Source organism: Varanus komodoensis, unplaced genomic scaffold (assembly GCF_004798865.1).
Source record: "Varanus komodoensis strain SLA01 unplaced genomic scaffold, ASM479886v1 scaffold43, whole genome shotgun sequence".
Taxonomy (NCBI): domain Eukaryota; kingdom Metazoa; phylum Chordata; class Lepidosauria; order Squamata; family Varanidae; genus Varanus; species Varanus komodoensis.
This window is the reverse complement of record NW_025335985.1, coordinates 636,841-661,659: the sequence shown is the minus strand read 5'-3', so window position 1 is coordinate 661,659 and position 24,819 is coordinate 636,841. Positions and strand designations below refer to the sequence as shown.

At 44.2% G+C, this 24,819-nt stretch overlaps 1 protein-coding gene across 1 annotated transcript in view; it reads right to left on the bottom strand.

The window, feature by feature from the left end:
• Positions 1–7,958: 7,958 nt before the first annotated feature.
• Positions 7,959–24,819, bottom strand: part of CPLX1 (complexin 1) — a 161,728-nt gene continuing 144,867 nt past the window's right edge. Inside the window, exon 6 of the mRNA XM_044443855.1 lies at positions 7,959–8,156. Coding sequence (XP_044299790.1) covers positions 7,959–8,156 — 198 coding nt within the window. The remainder of the gene's footprint in view (positions 8,157–24,819) is intronic.

Genomic DNA, 24,819 nt, shown 5'->3' with positions numbered 1-24,819 from the left:
AAGAGGGCTCTGCAAATCAGCAAATTCTGTGCTTCTTGGAGTACCCATCACTGTGAGCTTTGCTTTTTCCTTTTGCATGGAATTCATGTGTATTTTTGCATGCAATTTTCTCCAAATGTACACATCAGTGTTCCATAGTTGGGAAATTACACATTTTTCCTCTTCCACTGAATAAAGTGCTGCTCCTGCACATTTTCCAGATGTATGCATCTTTAATGTGTATTTTTAAAATTTATGCATATTTGAACACATCTTTCCTGAGTCAATGAAAGCTAGGACATGTACAGGCTTTGAATATAAGCTGCATTTGGGTCCATATTTCAAGAGGTGTGCATTGGCTAAATTCTGACCAAAAATGGATTGAAACCAATTTTTCTTACACCCTTCCAGTAAAACAGGGATGAGAGCTTGGTGAAGCACTGTGGTAAATATAGGCTCAGTTCTCACAGAGTTGGTAAAACGCAGCTGGGAACTTCGACTTCTTATTGCAGGTTTTGGTTTTTGCCTCTGCCTACAAAAATGAAATTTTAAAAATTCCCTGCATGCAGAAACCAAGTATGTCAGGAAGAAAGCTGGCTGAATGGCTGCTTGAAGCTCAAAATGCTGGCTGCTTTTCCATATGAAACAGCCCCTGCTGCAGAGAAAGCGAGACGGAGGGGAGTTCATGAATGTTGGTATGCTAGTTTTCTAGGCGTCACATTTTTCCTTCCATGTGGTAGATTTGAGTTATGGCACAATTATGTAATTTTAGGCTCTTTCGATGAAAGTGGGTTGGAGTCAATCCATCCCTTGTTTGGTCTGCCTTTTGTTCTTCTTAATGGAATAGTGCTGGAGACCTTAGCACAAGTTGTCTCCTTGAATTCAAGAAAGTCCACACCAATCAGCACCCAGGAATTAGATAATGCGACAGTGCTGTTTCCTTATGCATGTGATTCTTTTCCTTTCCTTTCTAGTTCTTTCCTCTGGAGATGAAGAAATATGCACATTTTGGAAAATGCTTATAAAATGGGGATTGAAACAAAATTAGCATCCAGCTGCACTGGCCAAATTCAATAGGTACAGCTGTGCTCAGCCTGAAGAAGAGCCTGCTAAATTCTTGTTAAAAATGCACTGGAAGTACATTCTCACCCATCCCTAATCTGGTGCTAAAATGAATATTCAAAGCAAACATTGTGCTGTCACAGATCCCATGTAGGCAGATTCTGTCAAACAGGTTTTGCCACCCAGATGTTAAACGCTAAATGCTGCTAAGGAATTTGCTGCCACAAGGGGTAGCAAACAATCTGAATGGCTTTCGGAAGGTACGAGACAAATTTGTGGAGGATCAGGCTATCAACGGCTGCTGCTCGTGATGGCTGAACATCCCCTCCTCCTTTGGGGCAGCATTTCTCTGCATTCCTGTCGCCGGGAAGCATCGGAGGGAGGATGCGCTGGCTCTCCCCTCCTGCTTGTGGGCTTCCCCAAGGCCTTTTGTCATCCACTGTGCAAGCAGAAGGCTGGACTGGATGGGTCTTGGGCCTGATCCTGCACTACTCTCGCTATGTTCGGAATCTCACTGATTGCGTTAGTTTCTAAGTATGGCGACACTGGGATTCCATGCATCATTTTCAATGCCACTAGAGCTGAACAGGGGTATGTACAGGTCCAGGGACACCTAAGCATGTCATGTGTGAATGAGACAAATGCATGTTGGGCACACATGTATCCTACGGAAATACTCATCAGAGTGCCAAGGTCCTAGGAAGGGTATGTGCGGAAGGAGTCCGTGCGTGAAAAGGCCCATATTTCTACGTCCCAGCGAGGATTCCTGAGGAAAGCATAGGGAGCAAGAAGGTAGGAAATCAGTTTTATTATTACCATTTTTATTTGTTTGTTTGTTTGTTTGTTGTTTATTGGCTGTGATTCCATTTGAAAAGAACATTGTACCATTGAACCCACATCATGCAGGAAAAGGGAACAGGCAAATTACAAACAGAAGATTTACATTCACAAAGTCTCTACTTGAAGTTACCTTCTGGCTGCTTTGGAAGGTGCTGCATGCATTTTAGAGAGGAAAACAGAGCATTTTTTTTCCCTATTAGAAAATGCCCACCTAGTTAGTGTTTTCTTTTTTATTATTATTTTGCGAGAGTGAAAACAAGCATTCTTTAAAAAGACATTTACTGAAAGATGTTGCTGACTGAGAGCTCACATATAACCGGGTTCTTGGTCAACACAGAATAAAACAGATACAGATAATGGGGTCAGATATACATAGGACATTACATTCAGATCACAACAACAGATTTCCTAACAACAATTGGGTCTAGTGTTCTAAGAGTCGGGTTGAAAGATGCACTGAACGCCACTGGTATGTTGCTTCTTGGTAGAAGGACTGGGCAGATGGAAATGAAGCTAACATATTGGACTCGAAACACAGACAGAGAAATGCCAACATGACTTTGCACACACTCTAAGGTGGTTTTTTTGTTCTGTTTGTTTTAAACACAGAATAGCATTCATGATTTAATATTGCAGTCTGATTTCATATGGCTTTCTCTAAGGATATATGCAAGTTCATGAAGTTCAATGCCAGACTCAGTCCCTCTCTTGACTTCCCCTCAAAGCGAAGGCCTTTATATTAAAACTGCTTGGTTTGTTTGATTGGTTGGCTTTAACTAAACAGAAAGCCTTGGGGGGATACAATGCAGAAATGGAGGAAGTGCTCAAACTTTATCAATACAAACTTTTATTTTTAAGGAAAACCATATACCTGAGATCAAACTTATTGTGATGCTATTAAAAATGCTAAGGAAGGACAAGGAGATCTTCAGAACCCAAGCAGAGGAACATGCATCTCTTTGGTCTTGGTTTATGTGCACTGAATAACTGTGTGCTGGGTGTTCGTGTTTGAATAGTGGGGTTCAGTTTGATAGCACTCAAAAGCTGGGAAGGTGGACGCTGTGCCAATGCTCTGTTTCCAAGTGGGGAGTGCCTCTTGTGGTGATGTTCACAGTAGTTTAGGCACTTTGGAAAAGACAGGCCCCTGAGGACCAGACTTTACTTCTGGTGTGTAATTCAGGGCCAATCTACACCATCAGCAAATTCACATGGCAGAACCTGGCTTGGACTGGACCACCCACTGGACCTGCAGGTAGTGGGAGAGCAGCTGTTTGGAATATCCCTGCCTCCCTTGAACAAAGGGATCCATGCATGCTGAAAAACAGCACAGCAAGAAGCTGGTTTCTCCCTGATATGCTAGCTTTTGGCACGCAAGGAGCTTTTGCAATGTGAGACAAGCTTTAAAAAATGTGAGGATCTCCTTGCTGTCTGCAGTGGGATATGCCAGGAAGGATACAGCCATGGGAATTCACTGACCATGTAGCTCATCTCAGTCCACCCACAGGAAAATAATTCGAGATAAATACATTTCCCCTGCTTTTCCCTAACTCTTAGTAATTTGGAATATCAGCTCTATCTTTCTTTGCTGAGGGTAAAAACACTAAAACATATGGCTCTGTTAATGCCACTGGGCTCTAACTAGAATCCTAAGCGCACCCTAGATTAAATTGGACCCATTAGAGTGTCCTTTTTCAGCGCCAGCCAAAGTAGAGTCACAGGACCAGATTGTAGGATGGGAATTGTAACTGGCCACATGGCCATTCTGCTAGTTGGTCCATCCTGTTCCCATTCCCATTTGCAACCTGTTTTCTTTTTATCTGGATGGAGAAAGTTGTGTATTTTCATATGGGTTTTTTAAAAGTGCAGCCTTTGCCCCCATTGAACATGTGGGGCTGAAAGACGCATGTTTTAAAGTGTGTATATACCAAAATATGTATTTTTCAAATTTTATTGCAAGTTTGGAAATGTGAGGATTTTTTTCTCACAAAGAAATACATTCATGTTCATGTTTGGCATTATAACTGGGGAAGCTCAAATGAGCTGCAAACTGAAACTAAGTTTTTTGCATTCCTAGCTGCAAAGCTGCAAACAGTTCTGAGTTTCCTGTAGAAATAAATCAAAAGATTTACTACAGAGAAAACCAGCTGTAATGCATATTAAACGCAGCATGCTGCAAGGTCGGGTTAAATTGGTCCTTATTTTGCAGTTTAAAAAAGTAATATTCAAATAAAACTATTATACAAATACTTGTAGATAGGCTCACAATTAAAGAACTATTAATCCTATGCTGAAATCACCCAAAGTCTCATTTTACCTACACATTTAAATGGGTACAAGAGTAATTTCCTTTCCCCAGGGAACCTTGGGAATTGTAGTTCTGGTAGGAGGTGGTGATTATGGCGATAGTTATAGGGATGGATTAGGACAATACAATTAGATAATTCTTATCACCACTACAAAACTTCATTTCCCAGGATTCTTTGAGGGAAGTCAGATCTGTTAAACCACTACACACACCAATGTAAAGATCATAGAGATGCTATGAAAAAGGCTTCAGAAAGCTGTGCACTCAACCTAAAACCTAGCATGTAGGCCAAAGCAAACATAGTGGTAAAACATCTAAGTAGTTTTACGATGATGTGGAGAAATAGGTACAAATGTTGGCTGTTGACTGACTGTACAATCTGGAAGATGCCGAGCTGAGCCACGCTAGGAAATATCCTTCACTGTCAAGTCCCAAATCTTATTACACTACTGATCCATGACAAATGAGATTACTTCATGATTCGTGACAAGCCTACCTCCCTGTAATACTGTCATCTGGTAAGGCCTTTCTCTTGACTGGAAATTAGGTTGTTGGGTGCAAGGAATATGGCCTTCTCAGTGGTGGTGCCCTTACTCCCAACCCAGGAACCAAGTCAAACTTGCTCCCTTATTGCTTTAAGAAGATGGCAAAGAAGACACCGTTTCTGGGGGAACTGTAGGCCCAGTGATGACTAGGAATGGCAGGTATATTTGTTGCTGCTCTTGACTGCTCTGTTATTCTTGATACCTGTAGTTTAATTATGCATATTTGAAGACTTAAATAATTAAATAAAGGTGGTCGTAATCATCATTATTATTTCTGATAGTTTCCATGTGTCAAGAGAAGTGGCTCAAGTCATCTCCTGTAAGAATTTTTTTTTTTCTGCTTAGACATTGCATCAACTCAAAATGGCCAGTACATTAGAAGTTCCTCATCATCTGCCAGGTATCACCCAAACCAGACAACAGCAGTGCAATGGTCTTTTCTTTTCAGGGAGCTAAGTTTGTATGGTCTGGCAATGCAGTTGCAATGTTAACAGCTGTGTCTTTAAAGAAATCCTTTTCAATATTGCTGCTCATTTCACAGCAGGTTTGTGCTGCTGCCCAGTAAAATTTTCCTGTTCTAGACAGATCATTTCCCACTAAGATCTGGAAGACCAGTATGGACTTTACCCCCTTACCATTCAAGCAATTGCAATCCTTCCTTGGAAACCCATCAGTAAACTGTTGCATGGAACTGATATCTACCGTCTGCATTCTCACATCTTGCATCTGTTGCTAAACTTGTGATTGTAGGTGGAGAAACATTTGAATGCTCTGTGGCATTAAAAGCAACAACAAACTCCACATTCTAGCATTTCAAGGAGAAAGCCAACATGGAACCATTCTTCTGGAGATCCTGGCTTCTCACAAGTAGGGATTGCTTGGCTTTTTTTTTAAAGTGTGGCAACCCCGAGCATTCAGAATTATGCTACCTTTGTACTCTGCCATAGGAGAGCTTGCCAAATACATCTTGCAGGGCTGCCGATCGTGAGCATCTGTTCTGATTCCAGCATTAAACTGGGAAGGGCTACAAATGAACAACTGACGAGGGACATCTTGTTCAGGCACACTAGGCAACACAATTTTACCACTGAGACAGACTCTAGATGGTAGCTGTGCCTACGCCAAAGCTGAACTCCTGATGCTTCAGTGCAGGGAATCCAGCAAGCAAAAGAAAATGGAGAGGTTCTTGCTATGGCAGAAAATCCTATCGGGGTTAACTTTGCGATGTTGGCTCAACTAGTTCTGTACTACCTTCCTGGCTGGCAAAAGCCTTTTAGGGTTACAGACATTCATTCCATTTTTGGGAAACACAAGAGACTGATCCCCCCCACAGCACTGCTTGACAAACTGAACTTGGCTTCAGCTTCCTCAAACTCACCTCTACTTGTTGGGAAACAGGCTAAGCATTTGGGGTTATTAGGAGCAGGTTTATAGTCAAGAATGTTGCGATAGGGACCCTAAGTCTACAATGTGTGAATGGGAGCATCTTTAGTAAGCCGATTCACATGAGGGAAAAAAAAACACACTAAATGGAAACAGCCTGATACTTATAAGCGTGTTCCTTTTAGCAATCCATTTTAACAAATGAATCCTTTCATGAATGTTCAACTAACAAGTGCCCTGCAATTTGGAAGAGAGCAGCTTCTAAAGTTGCTGTAGGATTGGCTAGCACCCTGCAAATGGTTTTCCATTTATCTCCAGAGATAAAAGACTCGAGGTGGGGCTCACTTTCCCTTTCAGCTGAAACTTCTGTGAGCGAAACTTGTTTTTCTGCAAGGGGACATGGCACCCACAGCTCTCCTTGGCTGTGTGACACCCTGATCAGCCATGAGAAACAACTTGGGGACTTCGGCAGAATTGTTTGGATAGGGTGGACTGTCTGCCTGTGAGCAAGGTGGAGGCTTCGAAGGCTAAGGTCCTGGCAGACTTTTTTTGAATCTAGGAAGGAAAGACAACACATTCCAGACCAAATACACTCCATTCTCACTAGGTCCATTCTTATTATGGCTATTCTCAAAGTTGCAAGATACTTGCCTAGAAGATTCTGAAGCATAAGATGCTTATGTATAAAATGCAGGTATGTACAGTTCTCGTACCCCTCTGTTATCTAGGTTGGAAATATGATCAATAAATGTTTCCATTTCTGTATTATTTTGCATTCATGACAGGGGAATAGGAATTTTCTTTAGTTTAAAATGTAGGGCTGTATGGCATATTCCCCCATTTCTTTTTGGGGGGCCAGAAAGAATGATTTGCCAGAGTGTAAAATATTGATTTTACTGTGTCATCAGAACAGTTTTCTTATTTTGGTAATAACCATTTCACCCCTATCAAGGTATTGCTTCTTTACTATTTTCTCCAGCTCCTAACTGGTTACTACTTCTATCATCTTTTGGTCACATGGACAATCACAACTGATCATAGTGACCAAAATGACATCACACTGCTGGGTAGCCAATCAGATGTGGGTGTGTGGTTACTGAGGGGGGAAAGAGATACATTAGGAGTGAGGCTAAAGTTTCTTTGATTAATCCCATAAATGGCCCCAGCCAATCAAGAAGCACACACTAATTAGCATAATATCACCACAGCAAAACAGATTTGCCTCTGTGATGATGTCACGGGTGGGTTAAAGGAAGCCCATTAGTGGAGTGAACAAGGGAAGACAATATAAATGACCAAACAAACATATTCCCAGGCATTACCAATGAATGAAATGCTGAAACTGGAAGGCCTTTTTTGACACTGTGAAGAACATTTCCCCAAACGGTGAGCACTTTCAGCTCAGCTCTAAAAACTGATGTTGGCGGTAGCCGGCCTGATACGGACCCAATAATAAGGAGAAAAAGAAAGAAAGCGAGTCACCTCTCATTCGCTGTGGGTGACTTCTCCCTCCCTGCCGGGAGTTGAACGCAGGCATGCCCTCCCCTTTCCCTCCACGAAGAGACACCTGCCTTTATTGAACGTACGTAGAACTATGGCTTTGTAAGAAGAAAAATTTGTGTAGACTGCAGCTTGTTAATCTTTACATCCACTTGGAGGCATCTGCTCTATGTGAATATGTACAAAATAAGGGATGGATGGGAGGGGGAGAGGGGGAATGAGACGGGACTGGAGCAGTGGGTAGGGAGAGGCTGCGTGATGCGTGGCGAGGACCCATTCGCCATTGGGTCAATGAGAAATCCATTGCTTTGCTGTCCATGGACAGGCTGGCAGTCTGTAGCCATTTACTTCTTAAACATGTCCTGGAGGGGACCAGGCAGGTATTTGATGACGGTGTCTAGGATGCTCTCGTCCTCCTCCTCATCCTCATCGCCGCAGCCGGGGGGGATGGCCTTTTTCGGACGTGTCAGACTCCCTTCAACGTTCGCTTCCAGGGCAGCTTGCGCCTCTGCTTCCCTCTCTTCTTTCTTCTTAATTCCATACTGCAGAAGGCATGAGGGCAGGTGGGAAAGGGGGAGAAGGGGGAAAAAAGCCCAAGATACTGTCACTCTTCCAGCTGACACCCAGATTTAAAGCCGGCGAGGATGCCTGCACATGCTAATATTTGCTTTCGCGCAGATCTCATCTAGCTTGCGTGCGTGGTGGTCAATATTGCGTCGAAGCTTTAAATCAAACAGTAGTTTAAAATGTCAGGCTCTCCTTGAATGATAAAGCTGAGAAAGAAGGGATGACCTCTAAAAATCAAAGAAACATTATAAAAAAGACAAATCCTTCTTTAATCCCCCTACTCAGTTGCACAAACATGGAGTACCAACAGGTAATTTATGGAGTGGCTGCAATATGGACACTTTTTCTGTCTGTGGTTTTTGTCCATATTGTGAGCATTATGACGATGATTGCCTGCTCTTAACCACTACACCACACTGCCTCTAAAATCTTACACCAGAGGTTAAATTCTGAGCTTTGCAGTTGAGGTTTTCAGTCCCTATTTGAACATCTTTTCAAACACCACAGGTCATCAAAATGGGGTCTAAAACAAGGGTTACTCTAGGAGAAGGACCATTGACAGAATGGGCATGTCTGAGATGGTTCAGAGGTTAGTACCTGGCCCAGGGGACAGCTAATACCACGCCTAGTTAGTACCTAGCTCAAGGGGCAGATGGACAGGTGACCAGCTCACTGTGATTCCCACTCTTATGAAATACAGTGTAAGCCAAGTTAAGGCACTGGTGATGTTTGCCTAGTCCCATCAATTAGCATGTGAGAATTGTATGCAAATTGATGCCTTTTTCTGGGAGGATGTCCTCCTTTTGGTGATACCTAAGTACCCACCCTGGCTCCTAGTTTCACTACATGATATAAGGGAGACCCTTTAGCTGTTGACCAATCTTAGGGTTCTTAAAATCCTGGAAATAGTTTTAAAATGCTATCAGAAAACAAAAACATAAACACAGCTCAAGTTCTTATATACAAACCTGCAGCCTCCAAAATCCCCTGTAGCTATTCTGGGACACTCGGGACAATTTCAAACAGGATGAATTAAGGAGCAAAAAATGTGCAGGGGGGGTCAGATCATTTTCTACAAAATGACTTCTTTGTCTCCTTCAGAAGTAATTGCATTGTCTGGATGTCCCCCGTACCTTTTTCTTTGGTTTTGCATCCTAATTAAACCACCTGATGGAAATCAAGATGAAATTCCATACTCAGGATTCACAGGATAGCCAGTTGGGACAAACACTCCATAAAGGAAGATGAAACACTTGGTAAGAATGAGTGGTCTCAAAAAGAAAATTACAGGGGATTTAAGAGAGATCAGAAGATCATTCTAGAACAAAGTGTTCAGCATCAGCTTGTACTGAACATGTAAGTTATGGGTGGTCTTTGATGGTTGGTCCTTTTAAAATTTATTTTTAAACATCTGTTTTATTGAACTGGATTGAATAGCCAGCACCGCCAGTACCTCCTCTCCACTTCCTCTCCAAGGAAGGACAATTTAGTTCCAATAAATGTCTCCCCCAACCCTGGTTCTGCTTTCCTTGGATGGTCAGATGCCTCCTCATTCTGCAAGACCTGGTTCCAAAGATGGGAAGATTTCCACATTTGAACAGCACTCCTGTTCAGGGGGTTAGACCAGAGGCGGTCCACCTGGTGCCATCCGGGTATTTTGGGCTACACCATCAGCCCCAGGCAGCATGGCTAATACTAAGGGCTTATGGGAGACGCAGTCTAAAACATCTGAAGCACATGAGGTTACCTTCTCTGGCTTAGAGTGCCCTGCTATTCTGTTCCCTGAAACTCTGCTGCTAAGCACAATGAAGGGGCTACTGTTCCCCCTTTCTTTGGTCTCAGTGATGGCACCTGGAGGAAGTGGGTGCCTCTCGGCCAGATGTGTCTCCAGGCACAAGGGAAGAGTACCTGAAGGGTATCTTCTTCTACTCACTTTGGTGGTCTCAGTGATGGCCCAGCTGGAGAAGATCTCATTCTACCCTTTTGGGAAGAGCTGTTGGAGTGTGTTGCTGGTGTCACATTCTGTGCTTGTCAGCGAGCAAAAAGGAGACCACATCGTCCCAATGTCATGAGCAGCCCCACACACTCCAAGTTCAGCAGTCACTTCCATGCCTGGAACCTCTTGAGCTCCCTTTGAGAATTAACATTAGAGTCGGTTCTTATGGCCCAGTAAGGTTGCCCCAACTCCTGAGATCCAGACCAGTGGTGCCTGAGATAGGAAAGTGGTTCCTGGTAGATCAGGCGCTGGTACATGGACGGATGAAAAGGAGAGTCTAACAGCAACCTGGTTCACACATGGCATAACCCAGTGCCATAACCCATGGTTATGCCATGGTTTGTTGCCCTACCCAGTGTTTGCTTGGCCAATGAATGAACAAAGACCAGATTGTTTTCTCTGTTTTCTGGGTTGTTTTCTTTGTCCATTGCTAGCTCCTACCATATATATCAAATATCTTAGCAGCATTGTATTACTGGCATATAGGTGGCTGATATCTTATTAATGCTTTTGACCATCATTTCTGTAGCGTGGAGAAATAACCCACAGTTCTGGGGTCATATTCAATAAGTGCCCATGGTTTAAACAGTTCAGAGTTTGCAACCCAATAATGGACCATGGGTTCTCTTTCGGGACTGTTCATGGTTTACAAAGTATGATTTATTAGTGTGGCTGCATTCACATATCACAACAGCCCTGAATTCAATAACCTATAGGTAAAATAAACGATAGCATAGCATTATGTGTGAATCGGGTCACAGACTGACATAGATTACACCCAGTGGGGGCAGAGTTTGCCAGTGAAAGGCCAGTCAGCATTATGGCTTGATGGACAAGGAATGAAAGCCAGGAGCAAAAGATACTGTCTTTTTCCTACCACCACTAGATAAACTTATTAGGAAAACTTGCCTGAGTTAGAAATGGGTTAATCAATGAGTACTTTACTATAGGCATACTCAAACCTGCAACCTCTCCTAGCCCTTTTTGGATGCCCCATAATTTTAACTACTCTTCCAAAATATATTCAGCTGCTTATATCCTGGGGTGATTCAGCTCAGGTTGCTCCAAATTCTTCCAGTCAAAGGGCATGGTACAATTCTTTTATCTTTCCCTCCATAACTTTTTTAATAAGAAAAAAGACCAAGGAAGTTATGGGAAAATGTGTGGGGGAACTAAAAATATAAGATGTCATCTGGACTCCCTGCAACAGAAGACTAAACCTAAAACCTTCAGACTGAATCCAGAGTCTGCTGTCTACAAGAAGAGCTTTGCTCATGTAAGTTTCTACCACTTGATTTTGGGGGATCCCCCATGTCACAGCTCACCCCATTCAGCAGGATTCCCTGGTTCTCTGTATAAGCAGTGGGGGGGCTGGACAGGCTGCTACAAGCAGGAGGTGGTGGGGAAGTCCACTTCCATTAGTGCAGTTGGCTTAGCTTGAATCTGGATTCAACCCAAGATCTGGAAACATTCCTAATGCAAAGGAGCTTCTATGCAAGAAGAAGGTATCTGGGAAACAGATTTTGTATGTGTGTGTGTGTGCGCGCATTTGCATTTATTTCCCACCAAATACTCCTTCCTTTCCCTCAGTCATTTCTACCATCCAAACCACATTAACCACGGCTAAGGTCTTTCTTCTACAATTACAGATTTTGGAAATCACATGGGTATTGTTCAGACTGAAATAAACAGGCAATGCTAGCTGAATGTCCGCACTGACCTTTAGCACCACTTGCTCTGGAACGCAAGCACACGCTGGCATTTGAGAGTCTGTGTGTGGGTCTTTTTCTAAATCAAAAGAACCCTTCAAAGATTTTGGTGGCAAACTGATAAGTCACCCCTAAGTCTTTTTTCTGTTTTGGCTGCAATTTGCTATGCTTCTGAAACATTTACTACATTTTTTTCTAGGCTCCTCTGAGCTTACACAGCTTCCCTTCACAGTGATGTACATGAAACCACTTGGAAACAGGCAAGTTTGACTCAGTATGTAGATACGGGTATATGAAACCAGATGTAGACATGATATACAAAGCTGAAATGATCATCCCAAAGTCGGCGCTAGATGAATGTATTTGTTTAACTGCTTTCAATTGAAACAAAGACTTTAGCAGACACTGAATGCCAAGAATGGATATAATGCTGTGGCTAATCCTGTTCTCCTGTGCACAGTTACTGACAGCAAGCCCTGGTGAACTCCATGGGACTTCATTCTGAGTGAAAAGGCACAGAATTGCATCATAAGAGAAGGAGCTGAAAGTCAAAAGCTCACCTTTGAGGTGAGCATGCAAGGTCATCTCAGGCAAGCAGTTGACAATTCAGTCACAACCACCCCTCTGGAAATTGCATGGCCTGTCTTGGAACACCCTTGGAAAGGTGATATTGTTGCACAATCATGAGACAGTTTCTTGGGGCCAGAGAAGACAGGGTGTTTCCATGTGGTTCATCTTGGTAAAGGGCAACCTTCCTCTTATCATAAATAGCAATCATGGGGAGCGGGGAGGGGGGCAGGGTCTAAGTTTAGGGCCAAAAGGAAGCTTCCTTGCATCCTTAGGATGGGGCCAAGGGCAAGGGAAGCTCCATTCTAGTGACCCAAGGAGATGCTGGGTTCGAGGGAAGCTTCTAAGGGAGGGTGGATTGCCAAGTGAGGCGAGGCCTAAAGAAAAGATCTTTTCCCTGAAGCCAGTCCCCAGGTAGATGAAGGAGATGCAGATAAGCAGAAGTGAAGGAAGTGGTGAGTGGCTAAGAAGCAGGGGAAGCAAATGAGATGTGTAAAACTGCAGGTGGCGCTATGCTAAGCTAAGCATAGAGTTCAAAAGGTAAGGTAATGAACAGTGTCTGCCACACCCTGTATAGCTAATGCCTTCATTTACATGGCCATGCGATATATCGATATATCAAGCGGGAGGGGACCGGGAATATGTAAGAGGTGGAGGGAGAGAATGTAACTCCTGAGTATCCCAGCTAATGAGGAGGAAAGTATTATGTGACTGTGAAAAGGAATAAAAGACATGCATTGAGAGGGAACTTTTTGAGAAGGACATTGAGCATCACTTTGGGCTTTCCCCTTTTATTGCAATAAAGAGATCTCACTCAGTGAGTATTCCTATTTTGTAAAAAAACAGGTTCTAAGACAAAATTTGTATAACAGAAGGGAGGAGGAGGAGGAGGGGTGGGGCTCCCTGGAAAACCGGGGTGCTTCTTTGGGCCAGGTCTGCTGTCAGCTTTCCACACTGCCGCCATTCAGGGCTGTTTCCCAGAGTGGCAAGCAGGGATAGAGCCGATTTCAGGGGACATGTTGGGACCCACAAAAGCTCCACCCACTTTTGTCTTGAAAATGCCTACAGGTGAAACATTTGGTGTGTACTCCTACTCTTTGTTTTACATGGGATTCCTTTGACTCCATCTCCATTTCCTCCAGAAGCAAGATGTGAATATAAAAATAGAGTGAAGGGAATCCAGTGGCCTTCAACAGCACACCTTAAGGAAGTGGCAAGTCTTGAGAGCTGTGCAGTTTTTAGACTGGCCTACGTCCAGAGTAGGAGCAGCGCAAGGGATAAGCATGTTGTGTTGCGTCATGCTTGGGTCCACGAAATAATCAGGGGACAAGCTCTGGGCCTGCCACTCTTCTTCCTCACTGTTGATGCCTGCTTGCTCAGCAAATCTCTCCCTCTGGCCTGCAAGGGGTGGGCAAGGAGATGGTGGTGGGGTGAGAAGGAGAAGGCATCTGGCTCTGAGATGGGGGTGTTATGCTCAAGGGCTCTTCAAAGCCTCGCACCCACACTGTTTCGGAAGCAAAAATGTCTAGGTGGAATCTCCCCTCTACCCAAAATCTGCAATGCCCCCCTCCCTGCCTGCCAGTATATGACACACAATGAAAATCATCTCCTGGAAGCAGGGCAACTGGATGCCCCCACTGGAGCCCATACTCCAAAGGAAGCCCCATTGAATTCTGCTGGGTTTATTTCCAAGCCAGCAGGCCTGGCACTGGATTGCAAGCTGCAGGATTATTAATGATGGTTTGGAACATGCACACACACAGGAATCAGGCTGAGGGGCTCTGGACCCTTCGAAGCGCCATATTTCAAAGGTGACCATTGGCCCAGCTGGCCCAGTCGTGTGGCTCTCTAGGTTTCCAGCAGGAATTTCTCCAGCCCTAATGGGAGATGCTGGAGATGGCATTCTGGTCCCCGCTCAGTGCTTTTTCCAGGCTTCCAGTGCAATGCTGCTTCCAGGACTTGGGGGGGTGTGTGTGTGCCTTCCATGAGCCCCCTAAGCCTGCATGAGGTGGGGCAGGCAAGCCCCAGGCCTTAAGCCCTCTGAGATGCCCTGTGCAAAGTGAGGGTGGCAGTTGAAGCAATGGCCTCTCTGATGTTCTTGGGGCCCAGGCAAGGGCACCCCCACCCTGAGCCCCCCAGAGCTGGCTGTGCTGTGAGTTCTCCAAGAAGAATAAAGAAATCTGAGGCACCCTTGTGAAATTCAACATGCACACAGGGAGTTGTGGGGGGAGACAAAAACTCCTTTGCATAGCCTGTGAAGGGGAAAAAACACACAGACGGCTGTCAGATTCATCCTCCAAATCACAGGAGAGGTGAAAGGAATCTGCAGCGTGGAAAGGAGAAGAATGCTGGAAACAAAATGTGCTTGATTGTCCTTGAGAAGCCGGCAATGTTATGTACCGAGCTTGCTGGAAGTTATTATGCTGAAATGAATGGACTGATTTGCAAGAGCTCCTGACTGAATCGGGAGGATTTGTGCCAAGAAGGAAGAAGGAACCAGGGCAGTAGCAATTTGTTTCTTGGAAGAGGAGCAGCCACATGGCTCAAGCTCTCCATGGAGGGCGTATCCCATCAGGCCTAAAGCCACACTCCTTGTGAACCCCATTGCTAATGCCTTGAAGGCTGGCCTGCATTAAAAAGTGACTAGTCCATGGTGCATTCTCGCCTGCACTTATGCAGGAACATCTGTTAGAGTAAAACATGCTTCCACCTACCTTAATGCTACAACATGTTCACGTTTGTATGGGGTTCAAAGTACTTCTCAGAGCAAAACTGTCATTTTAGAGAATGTGTATGTGTGTGTGTTTTAAATAGGCAGTAGGGGATAATCTGGATTGGGACCATGGCATGGGAGAAGGGAGATTTTAAATTCTCTGTCTCACCAGAGTTAGGGTGAATATATGCCTCTTTTGTCAGAGGACTGGAAGGTGTCCCCTGTTTGAAGAGCCATTCTGTCCTATTCCAGTACACAAGGGACCAGTAGCTTAGCCCCTGCACAGGAGGCCAGACAGGCAGGTGCTCAGCTCACCTGGCTCCACACTCTTGCACCCTCTGGTAAGATGTACTGTACTAAGGGTCAGATGCTCACTCTCAGCCTAACCTACCTCACAGGGCTGTTGTGAGGATAAGATTGGAGGAGGAGGATTGTGTGAGCTGCCTTGAGTTCATTGAAGCCAAAAGGCAGGATATAAATATAAAGAGATGAATTAAAAAGGATAATGTCTAAATTTGGACCCATACATCTAAATTAGCACATGCACATTTGATGCAAATTGGTGTCCTCTCTTTGGGTGATGCATTTCCTCTTCTTTGGCAGTTCCTAAGAGGCTGCCCTGCCTACATCCAACCTCATCTTCTTTTTTCCTCACCCCCTTTTTATTTATTTTTTAAATACAGAAGGAAAAAAAAAAACATAAATACAACACAGTACGACAATAATAATACTGCATACAAAAACTCAATAATTAGAAAAGTAAATAATAAAGTGCTCCCACCACCCCAGAGACCAATACTACCTCCACTTAATTCACATATTATAACAATTAATAATAGATAATATACTTCAATTATATCCATATCCCCTCCAGAAATTCATATCATCTTGATTAGGCTTGTAACCTTTACCTTCTATCAGTACTACTTTTATAATTTCCCCCCCAGTTTCCATATATTTATTTGCTTTCATTAACCCTTTTTTAATTTTTATTTCTGTCATCAGTTTATCATTAATTACCATATTCCATCATCCAACCTCATCTTCTGTGAGGGGTGTGCATAAGCGAAATGTGCCAGGGTGATGGTTGTGTTGCCTTCCTTCCTAGCAACACCAGGGCCACATTAAGGTCACGAGGTGTGATATTACTTCAGTACGATTAAGCACCAAGGACGCTCCATTAATTTGCATTAGGCATAGGCGTCTGCTTGGCGCGCGCTGTTCACCAGGTGTGAAGAACTTAATTTTCCTTCTCATAATCTCATTCATCATCTCCTCCGTTATCGTGGGACCTCAGTTTGCATCGAAAACAGTAGCATACATGCCCCTATGGATTGTCTTGGTGGCAGTGGGAGTGGGTGGGTGGGTGGGGGTATCCATACATTTGCCATCCCGCCTGAGCCAGGTGGTCGGGGCACTGAAACAGCAAAGGAAATGCACTTTTCTGCCCCCAGAGAGTTTGGTGTGAGGAAAGGACTACTTTGTTGCCTTTAAAATTGACTCTGCATTGTTGAGTCTGTGCTGGATGGAGACATCATGGTGTGGAGTATCCCACAGACCAAACTCTGTAGTGTGGTCCTGAATGTGCCTGCTTAGAAACCACCTATGAAGCTGAATTGTAAGATATTTTCTCTCAGGAAAGTGAGTATAGGATTGTAGCCTCCACTTTGAGATTTGCTTTCAGTGGAGCACATTGTGTGACCGTGTAGGTGGTTGGAAAATAGTATCAAACTCACCATACATTCCTGCTGTTTGGTGGTATCTGGCACCTCTTAGTTGCCCTGGCTGTGAATCCTTCCTTCTCAGTGTCCTTTTTCCTTTTCTTTGCCTTCACTGTCCATACCCTCATTTGCCCACACTGCATAATTTAATCCTATTGGTTCTGGCAGCATTCTTTTGTTCTCAAGCGTCCATGATGTCACCCATGACATCACAATGGCATTGACATCATGAGTCTGCTTCCCACAGCCAATAAGAATCAAGGGAATGTGGGGCGCATGTGAGACTGAGCATCATGGAAATGAAGGATGCTTCCCAGAAGAACGCATGAGAACATCATGAATGTTCAAAAGGCAGCCTCAAAGGCAGTCACAAAGAGGAAGGAAAAGACTCTTCTCACTCATCCTGATGGAACAACAAACTTAAACTGCAGCACACCAGATTCATGCTAGACACCAGGAAAAGCTTCCTCACTGTCAGAGCAATATGACAGAGGGACCAGCTGCCTGGAGAGGTGGTGGGCTCTCCCACACTGGAGACATTCAAGGTGAAACTGGACATTCATCTGAGTGGGATGGTGTGACTTGGTGTCCTGCACCAGCAGCGGGTTGGACCCAGTGGCCTCCTTGGCCCCTTCCAACCCTACTATCCTATGAATCTATTTCCTTCAGCAAGTACAAGAAAACAATGGACTTCACAGGAAAGGTGAGGGGCTAGCTGATACACTTAAAAACTATGTTCTTTTCAGCCCAGCTTTACAGCGATTGCAAATCGCTGTAGTTCCTATTAGTTCCTATTAGCAAGGGGTCAGAAAACCTTTGCATTGCCTTTGTAAATTGTCAGTTAGTCGATTGGTATTGAAACACTGTTATGTTTTCCCTTTCTAAACTTGTTTTCTAATTTAGAGAATTAAGGGCAAGTGCACACGGTGGATGTTGTCATTGCTGTGTGTATGCATGCCCATGCCCATGTGCATGTGTTTGTCTCTTTCTGTTACTTAACAACAGTGGCTGGTGGCTTGAGCATCAGTGGGGTGATAGAGCCACTCCAGGCTGTAGCCTGAACTTTTAAGCAGCTGCCAATGCCCTATTCTGGGGAAAGGGTTCAGCAGCATAGCTACTCCCTTAACAGTTCGGGTTAAAAAATGGAGTGGGTACCCTTTCCCCCTGACACTGGGGCCACTGGCCTGCAATCCTACTATCTGCCTGCCTGCCTGCCTGCCTGCCTGCCTGCCTGCCTGCCTGCCTGCCTGTCTATCTATCTATCTATCTATCTATCTATCTATCTATCTATCTATCTACCTACCTACCTACCTACCTACCTACCTGCCTGCCTGCCCGCCCACCCACCTCCCAGTCTTGGGCAGTGTAGGATCTCCCAAACTGAATGCAGGTCTCCAGCCATGTTCTGCTTTGTTACAGGTGTTTTACAGCTCCAGTTTTCTTACAGTCCCAGGCAGGTAACCCTTTTAGGAGGAGGTCTAAGGAGCCCTTGGTGGAGACTGGGCTGATGAGCAAACTTTCCCCCAAAGGGATTCATTATTTCTTTGCAGAGAAACAAAGTCATCTGTGTAATCTCAGTCAGGAGTTCTTTAATGTGAGATCTCATTCTGGGTATACAAGTTTTTGTGTATGTGCCATGTCAGACTGCATCTTGGGAATTGTAGTTTGGAATTACTTAATGCCCCTTCATGATGTGTGCCACCATCTTAGTTCCCCTTTGGAAGTTTCTACATAACTTTCAACTCATTGTGGCAAATCAGTATATGGAGGCATATAAGATTTATGTGGCTGTTTCTTCAAACATGATTGGTTTGTGTGGAAATGTTCAAATGACTAAGGGATTAAGGTGACATCACACTTTCTTCTGAAAGAAAAGGGTTAAACCAAATAACTCAGCACATTCACTGAAATAATATAGTTTAGACTCAGAGTGCATATGCTCCAAAGCTTGCAATCTATTCAGAAATGAATGACAAATCCATAAGGCAATAATCCAGACTCACTACAATGGTGAGTATTATGAATGCATGAGTTTCAATTAGGGAGCTGACTAATTATGAAATTCAGCAGCATTACTAGTTAGAAGTGGTACAGACCTGATTTATGGTGGTCCCAAGGTGTAGCTCTGATGATCACAGATAATTTTTCCCAACCTGGGGCACTCCAGATATTTTGGACTTCAATGTCCATAAGCCCCAGTCAGCATGACCAATGGTCAGGAATGCTAGCAGGTGTAGTTCAAAACATGTGTGGGGTACCAAAGGCTGACACAGATCATAGCTGCGTAAGACAGGGCTGTGATAAGGTATAGTTGTGTATGATAATACTTGCATGGGTGTCATATGCATTCGGCATGCAGTTTGTGGCAGTTTATTATATGATGTATCCAATTCTATAATGATGGAGAAACAGGTCATAAGAAGTGGTTTATTACTGATCATCCAAACAGGTAATAGCTAATTTCTAACAGTGTCTATGGGTCAAACTACACCTTACATTAATTATGTAGAATGTAGCTGAGCCACATCTTTCTTATTTGAGAGTAAAAAATGGGATTGGGTGTCCAATGAACTATGTGAGAAAAGAGAGAAGATCCTTCCATTCCAACCCCTGCATGGGTGGAGGGATTTGGAGAAGAAAACAGCTGGGGGAGAGGTTTAATTCTTCCCTCTCAGTGTGCAGAAATGCACACTCAAGTTGCTTATAAGGTATGTGTCTCAATGGTTTGAGAACCATGGAGAAATTTAAAGATAAATTCAGAGAGCTTTGAAAAGACTGAAAAAAAAATCCCAGTTATGATGAGCCCTAGTGGTGTTGGTGCTGGGGAAATAGTTGATTTTATACCATTTCCCCAAATCTGTGCCATGAGGTTTGTACAGGATCTCTTCTTTTCTTTTTGCAATTATTGCATTGAGAGAGATCATAAAAGCCCAGCCCACTTCTTTATTTTACTGTCCCTTAAACTGGTGTATGGCCATTCTGTGGTCAGACAGTATTAGCTGAGTCAGGTAATTCGCCTTCCATGAACTGGCAGGCGTATTTTTAGTGCGACATTCAGGGAGAGCCTCTATTAAAGAAAAACACTGCACTTCTAACAAGGAATTAACTGGTCCCCAGGAAGACACTCCATTTCTTAATTTCATATCAACAGCTGCTTATAGGTTAACCATCAGCCGAGGCAGTACTGAAGATGTGGGGGCAATCTTCAGTAAAGACTGTGCCAAAATTCTATTTGTTTGCTCTTTCAGACGGTGTTTGGAAAATGGATTTTTATAGCAATCAAACTGCATCAGCATTTTCCCAGCAAGGAGGCGAATCTCCAAAGAATATGAACTGCTGTTGCAGTCAGGCAGCTGTTAGCTATTGTGGGAATTTACTGAGACAGTGATGGTTGGAAATTCCAAATCCTACACAGCTAATATTTGCTTTGGGTTAATTAAATTAATTGCTGCTCTTTGTGTCATGATTCAGTTTCTCCTGATAGAATTGTAACAGAGCTTGATGTCCTTGGAATAACCTTCCAAGTCCAAAAGTAGTGCAAATTCTTGAAAGTGTGTAGTGGGGAGGGAAAGGGAAGAAATTTGGGGATTTTGGGGAACTTTGCACTACTGAAATCAGACTATCAGTGAAAAGTACAGCAAGTAAGTATTCTGCATCCTGGAATTCTAATGATCAAAGCAGCCTTTCCCAACTTTGTGCTTCCAGGCACATTTGGACTGCAACCCTCAGAATTCCCAGTCATGCTGGAGGGGAGTTCTGGGAGTTGTGGTACAAACATCTCTGAAGGTTGGGGAAGTCTGATTTGGAGGATTTTGGGATCTCAGCTCAAACTGGAAATGGTGGGGCAAGTTGAAGTTGAGCAGGAGTTCTGAATCACTGGCCGATGGGCCACAGTAAACCTTCTCAGGATGGCCAGATGGCCATGCCCTCTTCTGCTTGAACTGCCCCTGTTCCATGATGATGGATCATTAGGTGGTTTTACAAATTCTGTGTAGCTTTTTCCTCTTTTGAAATGGGGAAACTTTGAAATGCTTCTCCTAAGCCTAAGTCAGTAGCTGGAAAACTTTGAAATTCTCCTAAGCCTTAGTCAGTGGCCGGAAGGAGTTTAAGTAAAAATATGCTGGAATTTTAGCCCTACCCCATTTTTCCTTCACCTTGCCCCTTTCAGCCATCAACCTCACTCACAACTGGAATGTGTCTCCTGAGAGCTTCTCCAAAATGGAGTTCTGCTCTTGGGCTGAAAGCTGTTGGACAACCCTGGCAAAGCACCTGAAATGCAGGTGGGAGAAGATGCAGTTCTGCTGAGCAAGCAAGGGAGGAAGACCAGGTTGTATTTAGGCTACCCTGAGGCGGTGCAGAGGTGGCCCACATTGTACAACCCACGTTGCACCATTGCTTCGCATCCTACCATGAACACAGAGGTCAGAACAGTACGAGTAGCTTGCTAGGCAAGCTTCCAGTCCCAGGCCCCCCGGTGCCGTCTTCAAACCCCATAATCCTTGATACAAAACAAGATGGAGAAAGATTAAGATCCGAGTCACCATTGTGTTTAGCAAACAGAGAGTCCAGAGGACAGTCATGCTGCTCCAGCAGCAGCAGCAGCTGGTGGGACAGCAGGCCAGGACCTCTCCAGAAGGGAGAAGAGCCTCTATTGACATTGTTGGATGATAACCATCTTTTTGTGAATGGAAACCGATAAGATAATTATCACTGTCTGTACTTTTGGCATGTCAGTTCCCTCTGACAGCACAGTTTACATCTCTCTCCCACCAGCGTGCGTATATAAACCTGCCAATTTGAGGTTGAGATATCATATGTATGAAGAAGTGGACGCTGTCCACAAAAGTTTATGCCGAAATAAATGTGTTAAAGCCTTTATGATGCAACAAGACTCTTGGTTGTTTGTGCTGCAGCGGATAAGCACAGGCACCCTGCAGAATCTCTCTCTCTCTCTTTTTTTAAATCATGATCTTGTGCACCTCTTGAAAATGCAGTATTTGCTGTTATATGTAGAAAGAAGACAAATTAGGACATTAATGGCACTGTGAGAAGAAAACAACAACAACAGAAAGGAAATGTACAAATAGCCTGGGTAATAAAGCTTACTAATTTGGTCTCTGCAAACCTCTCTCCACACGACTGAATATTCATGAACATCTGGGCTAGCAAGATTTTGCTGGCAAGAACCATCAGCAACACCCAAATTATTGTGCATAAATGTCTAAATCTCCTATGCCCATCTTAATGGGACTGTCTTCACTGGGGTTACTGAAATTTTTCCTACCCTCCCAAGTCCTGACTTCAATAGAATTGAAGCTGGCATTTTCCACCCTATGGCTCAGCATTGCAATTAACTGCAAAATGCCCTAGTTCTTTACAAAATGTAACTGTCCCTACCCACATGCGTTTATCATGGCTGCTTGAGTGGTGGGTAGACAAACTATTCTCCAAGAAGAAAGACTTTGATCTGGAGGGTTGGCTCCAGATTTATGCTGGAACTGGGGGAAATGGACTTCACCACTTTCCCTTAGCAGCCCCTCCATCCCTCTCATCATGTTGCCCAGAAGACCATGCTGAATGGGTTCAGCTGAGGCGTTTGGGGAGGCTTCCCCCAAAGTTCAGGCGGAGGTGCCTTCTTTGCTTAGACCCCTTCCTCTTGAGGAAGACAGATTCTGGAGGCAAGCCAGCCTTCTTCCCTGCTTGCTGCTTCTGGTGACAGCAATGGCCATGGAAGAATGGTACTGCCTGATTCCTGGCAAGTGTCCCATGCTCCTGACACACCCATCAAGGAACTCAGACCACAACACTGACCAGAGTCTGGGAAATCTATCTTCTGCCCACTCCTGATATTAGTATTAACCTCATCTTTTTGCCACTTGGCTAAATCAGCCCTTTGAGAAGACAGGAGCTGCCTAGCAGGATCTGATCAAAGCTCCAAGGAGTTCAGGACCCGTGTATGAATCCAGGAAGTTCATACATCTACAGCAGGATGGAAAAGGGCCTACCAGTGTACAGGGCTTGGACGAGGGTCACGGGGCCTTGTCTTAAATCCCTGCTTGGGTCAGAATGTGATTGTGGTCCAGGCACTCTCTTGCAGCTTAACCTCCCTTGGGAGGAGCAAAGGAGTGAAGTCCCATGGATGCCTCTTCAGCAGGACTGTGCTATTCCAAGGAATAACAGTGTAGGAAAGACATTGCTACACTGCTGAATATTCCGATGTGCAAAATGCTGCCTTCAGAGTGAACAAAGCTTTGAAACTGGGGCAAACTACAGATTCTATTTTACAAGCAGCACCCACTGCTTTCGCAATGGGGATTTGCAGGACGGAGTTGCTGCTGGTGGCCTCCACTCACGCAGAGACCTGCTAGGACATTATATATCAGAATTTGCAAAGATCAGATTCTCCAACCATCCAAAAAGATACGTGGCTCTGTTAGCACTCCCCATGGATGAAAAAGCACAGTGGAGAAGATGGTTCTGAGGTCGGAAAGTGAGCAGAAGTGAACTATTTACATAGCCACCCTTTCCCCCACATAGACACAGGGCAATGAAGATTCATTCCTGTTTTCTGTTCTTCCTAGTGCATCTCTGTCTTGCCTGTGCTATTCGGCCAGGCAGACAGCATCTTTCCTGTTTCTTCACCTATCAACTGCCTACCAGAAAAAGGTGTTCTTTGACTTGTAGGTACCCGCAGCACAAGATCTAGTTTGCATTGGATTGGATTGTGTCTCCGGGTAATCAGCCGGGCTTCAGTTGTACTGGGAAATCTGCTTTCTCACAGGGGTGGCAGGTATAAATGATTTCCAAAATGTTAAGGAAAGATGAGATTGGTTTATTACACTGAGTTGCATGACTGAGTTACAAACTATATTACATTGCTGAAGAGAGAAAGAGAGAGAACAGCAGCAAGAAAGCATCTTGCACCAGCACAAAACCAGGTATAATGTCAGAATGTCAAGGTGGAAATGAAACATGCATGGAAAAGAGAGCCATCTCTGGCTATTGGTGCCATTAGGGTTGGACTTTAGGGCAGAAGTTTGGGGTTGCACCCCCCTGTTTTGTTGTTTTTTGTAATAAGGAAGAAGCAGAAAGAAGGCCCTTTCTTGAGAAAATCTCTGGAAACTGTTCTTTAACACTGCTGGGTTTGGGGTTCGCGCTAGACAAAATGCAGATCTGCAGAATGTAGTTATTTGCAGCTTCAGCTCCCAGAAGTCCCAGCCAGCACTGCCAAAGGTCAGCAGTGCTGGGGGATGAAGTCCAAAATGCCTGAAGATCTCCTTCCTGCCGACCCTTGCGTTGTCCGTGCAGCAGCCAGCACTGAACTTCAGAAAGGCCCTAAGTGGTTCTGGGCCCCAGCAAGAGTTCGACCTACCCAGCTTCTGACTCTGTGCATGTTTGCTGGCAATTGATGCTCTGATTCATAGAATCATAGTAGAGCTGGAAGGGGCCAGAAGGCCATCAGGTCCTTCCTCTGCTCAGTGCAGGACTCCCAGTTAAACCATCCCTCTCAGGTGGCCATCTGGCTGCACCTGGAATGGCTATGGGAGGGTTCACAACCTCCCTAGGTGATTGGTTCCATTTTCATCCAGTGTAACATATGCTTAATTATAAAAATATATGGGGCTTCTGTTCAGTTATGTGCGACTACTATATTCTGCAGCTCAGGGGTGGAAAACACAGCAAAAGCAGCAGTATTCTATCATTATTAAATTACACCTACACTAGGTATGATAGTAGTCCTGAGCATTAATTTTTGTTAGCTTCAGAATAATGAGGAAAAAAATGCTTTCTTCCCCCAAGAGGGTTTTTTTTAAATAAAAGGCTACATTAATTATTGCCTTCCGGAATGTATTATTTATATTGCTGAATACCTTGAGGCCCTTCCTGAAAGAGCTTGGAATCTAGGTTAATGACAAGACATGGCAAGCAGAT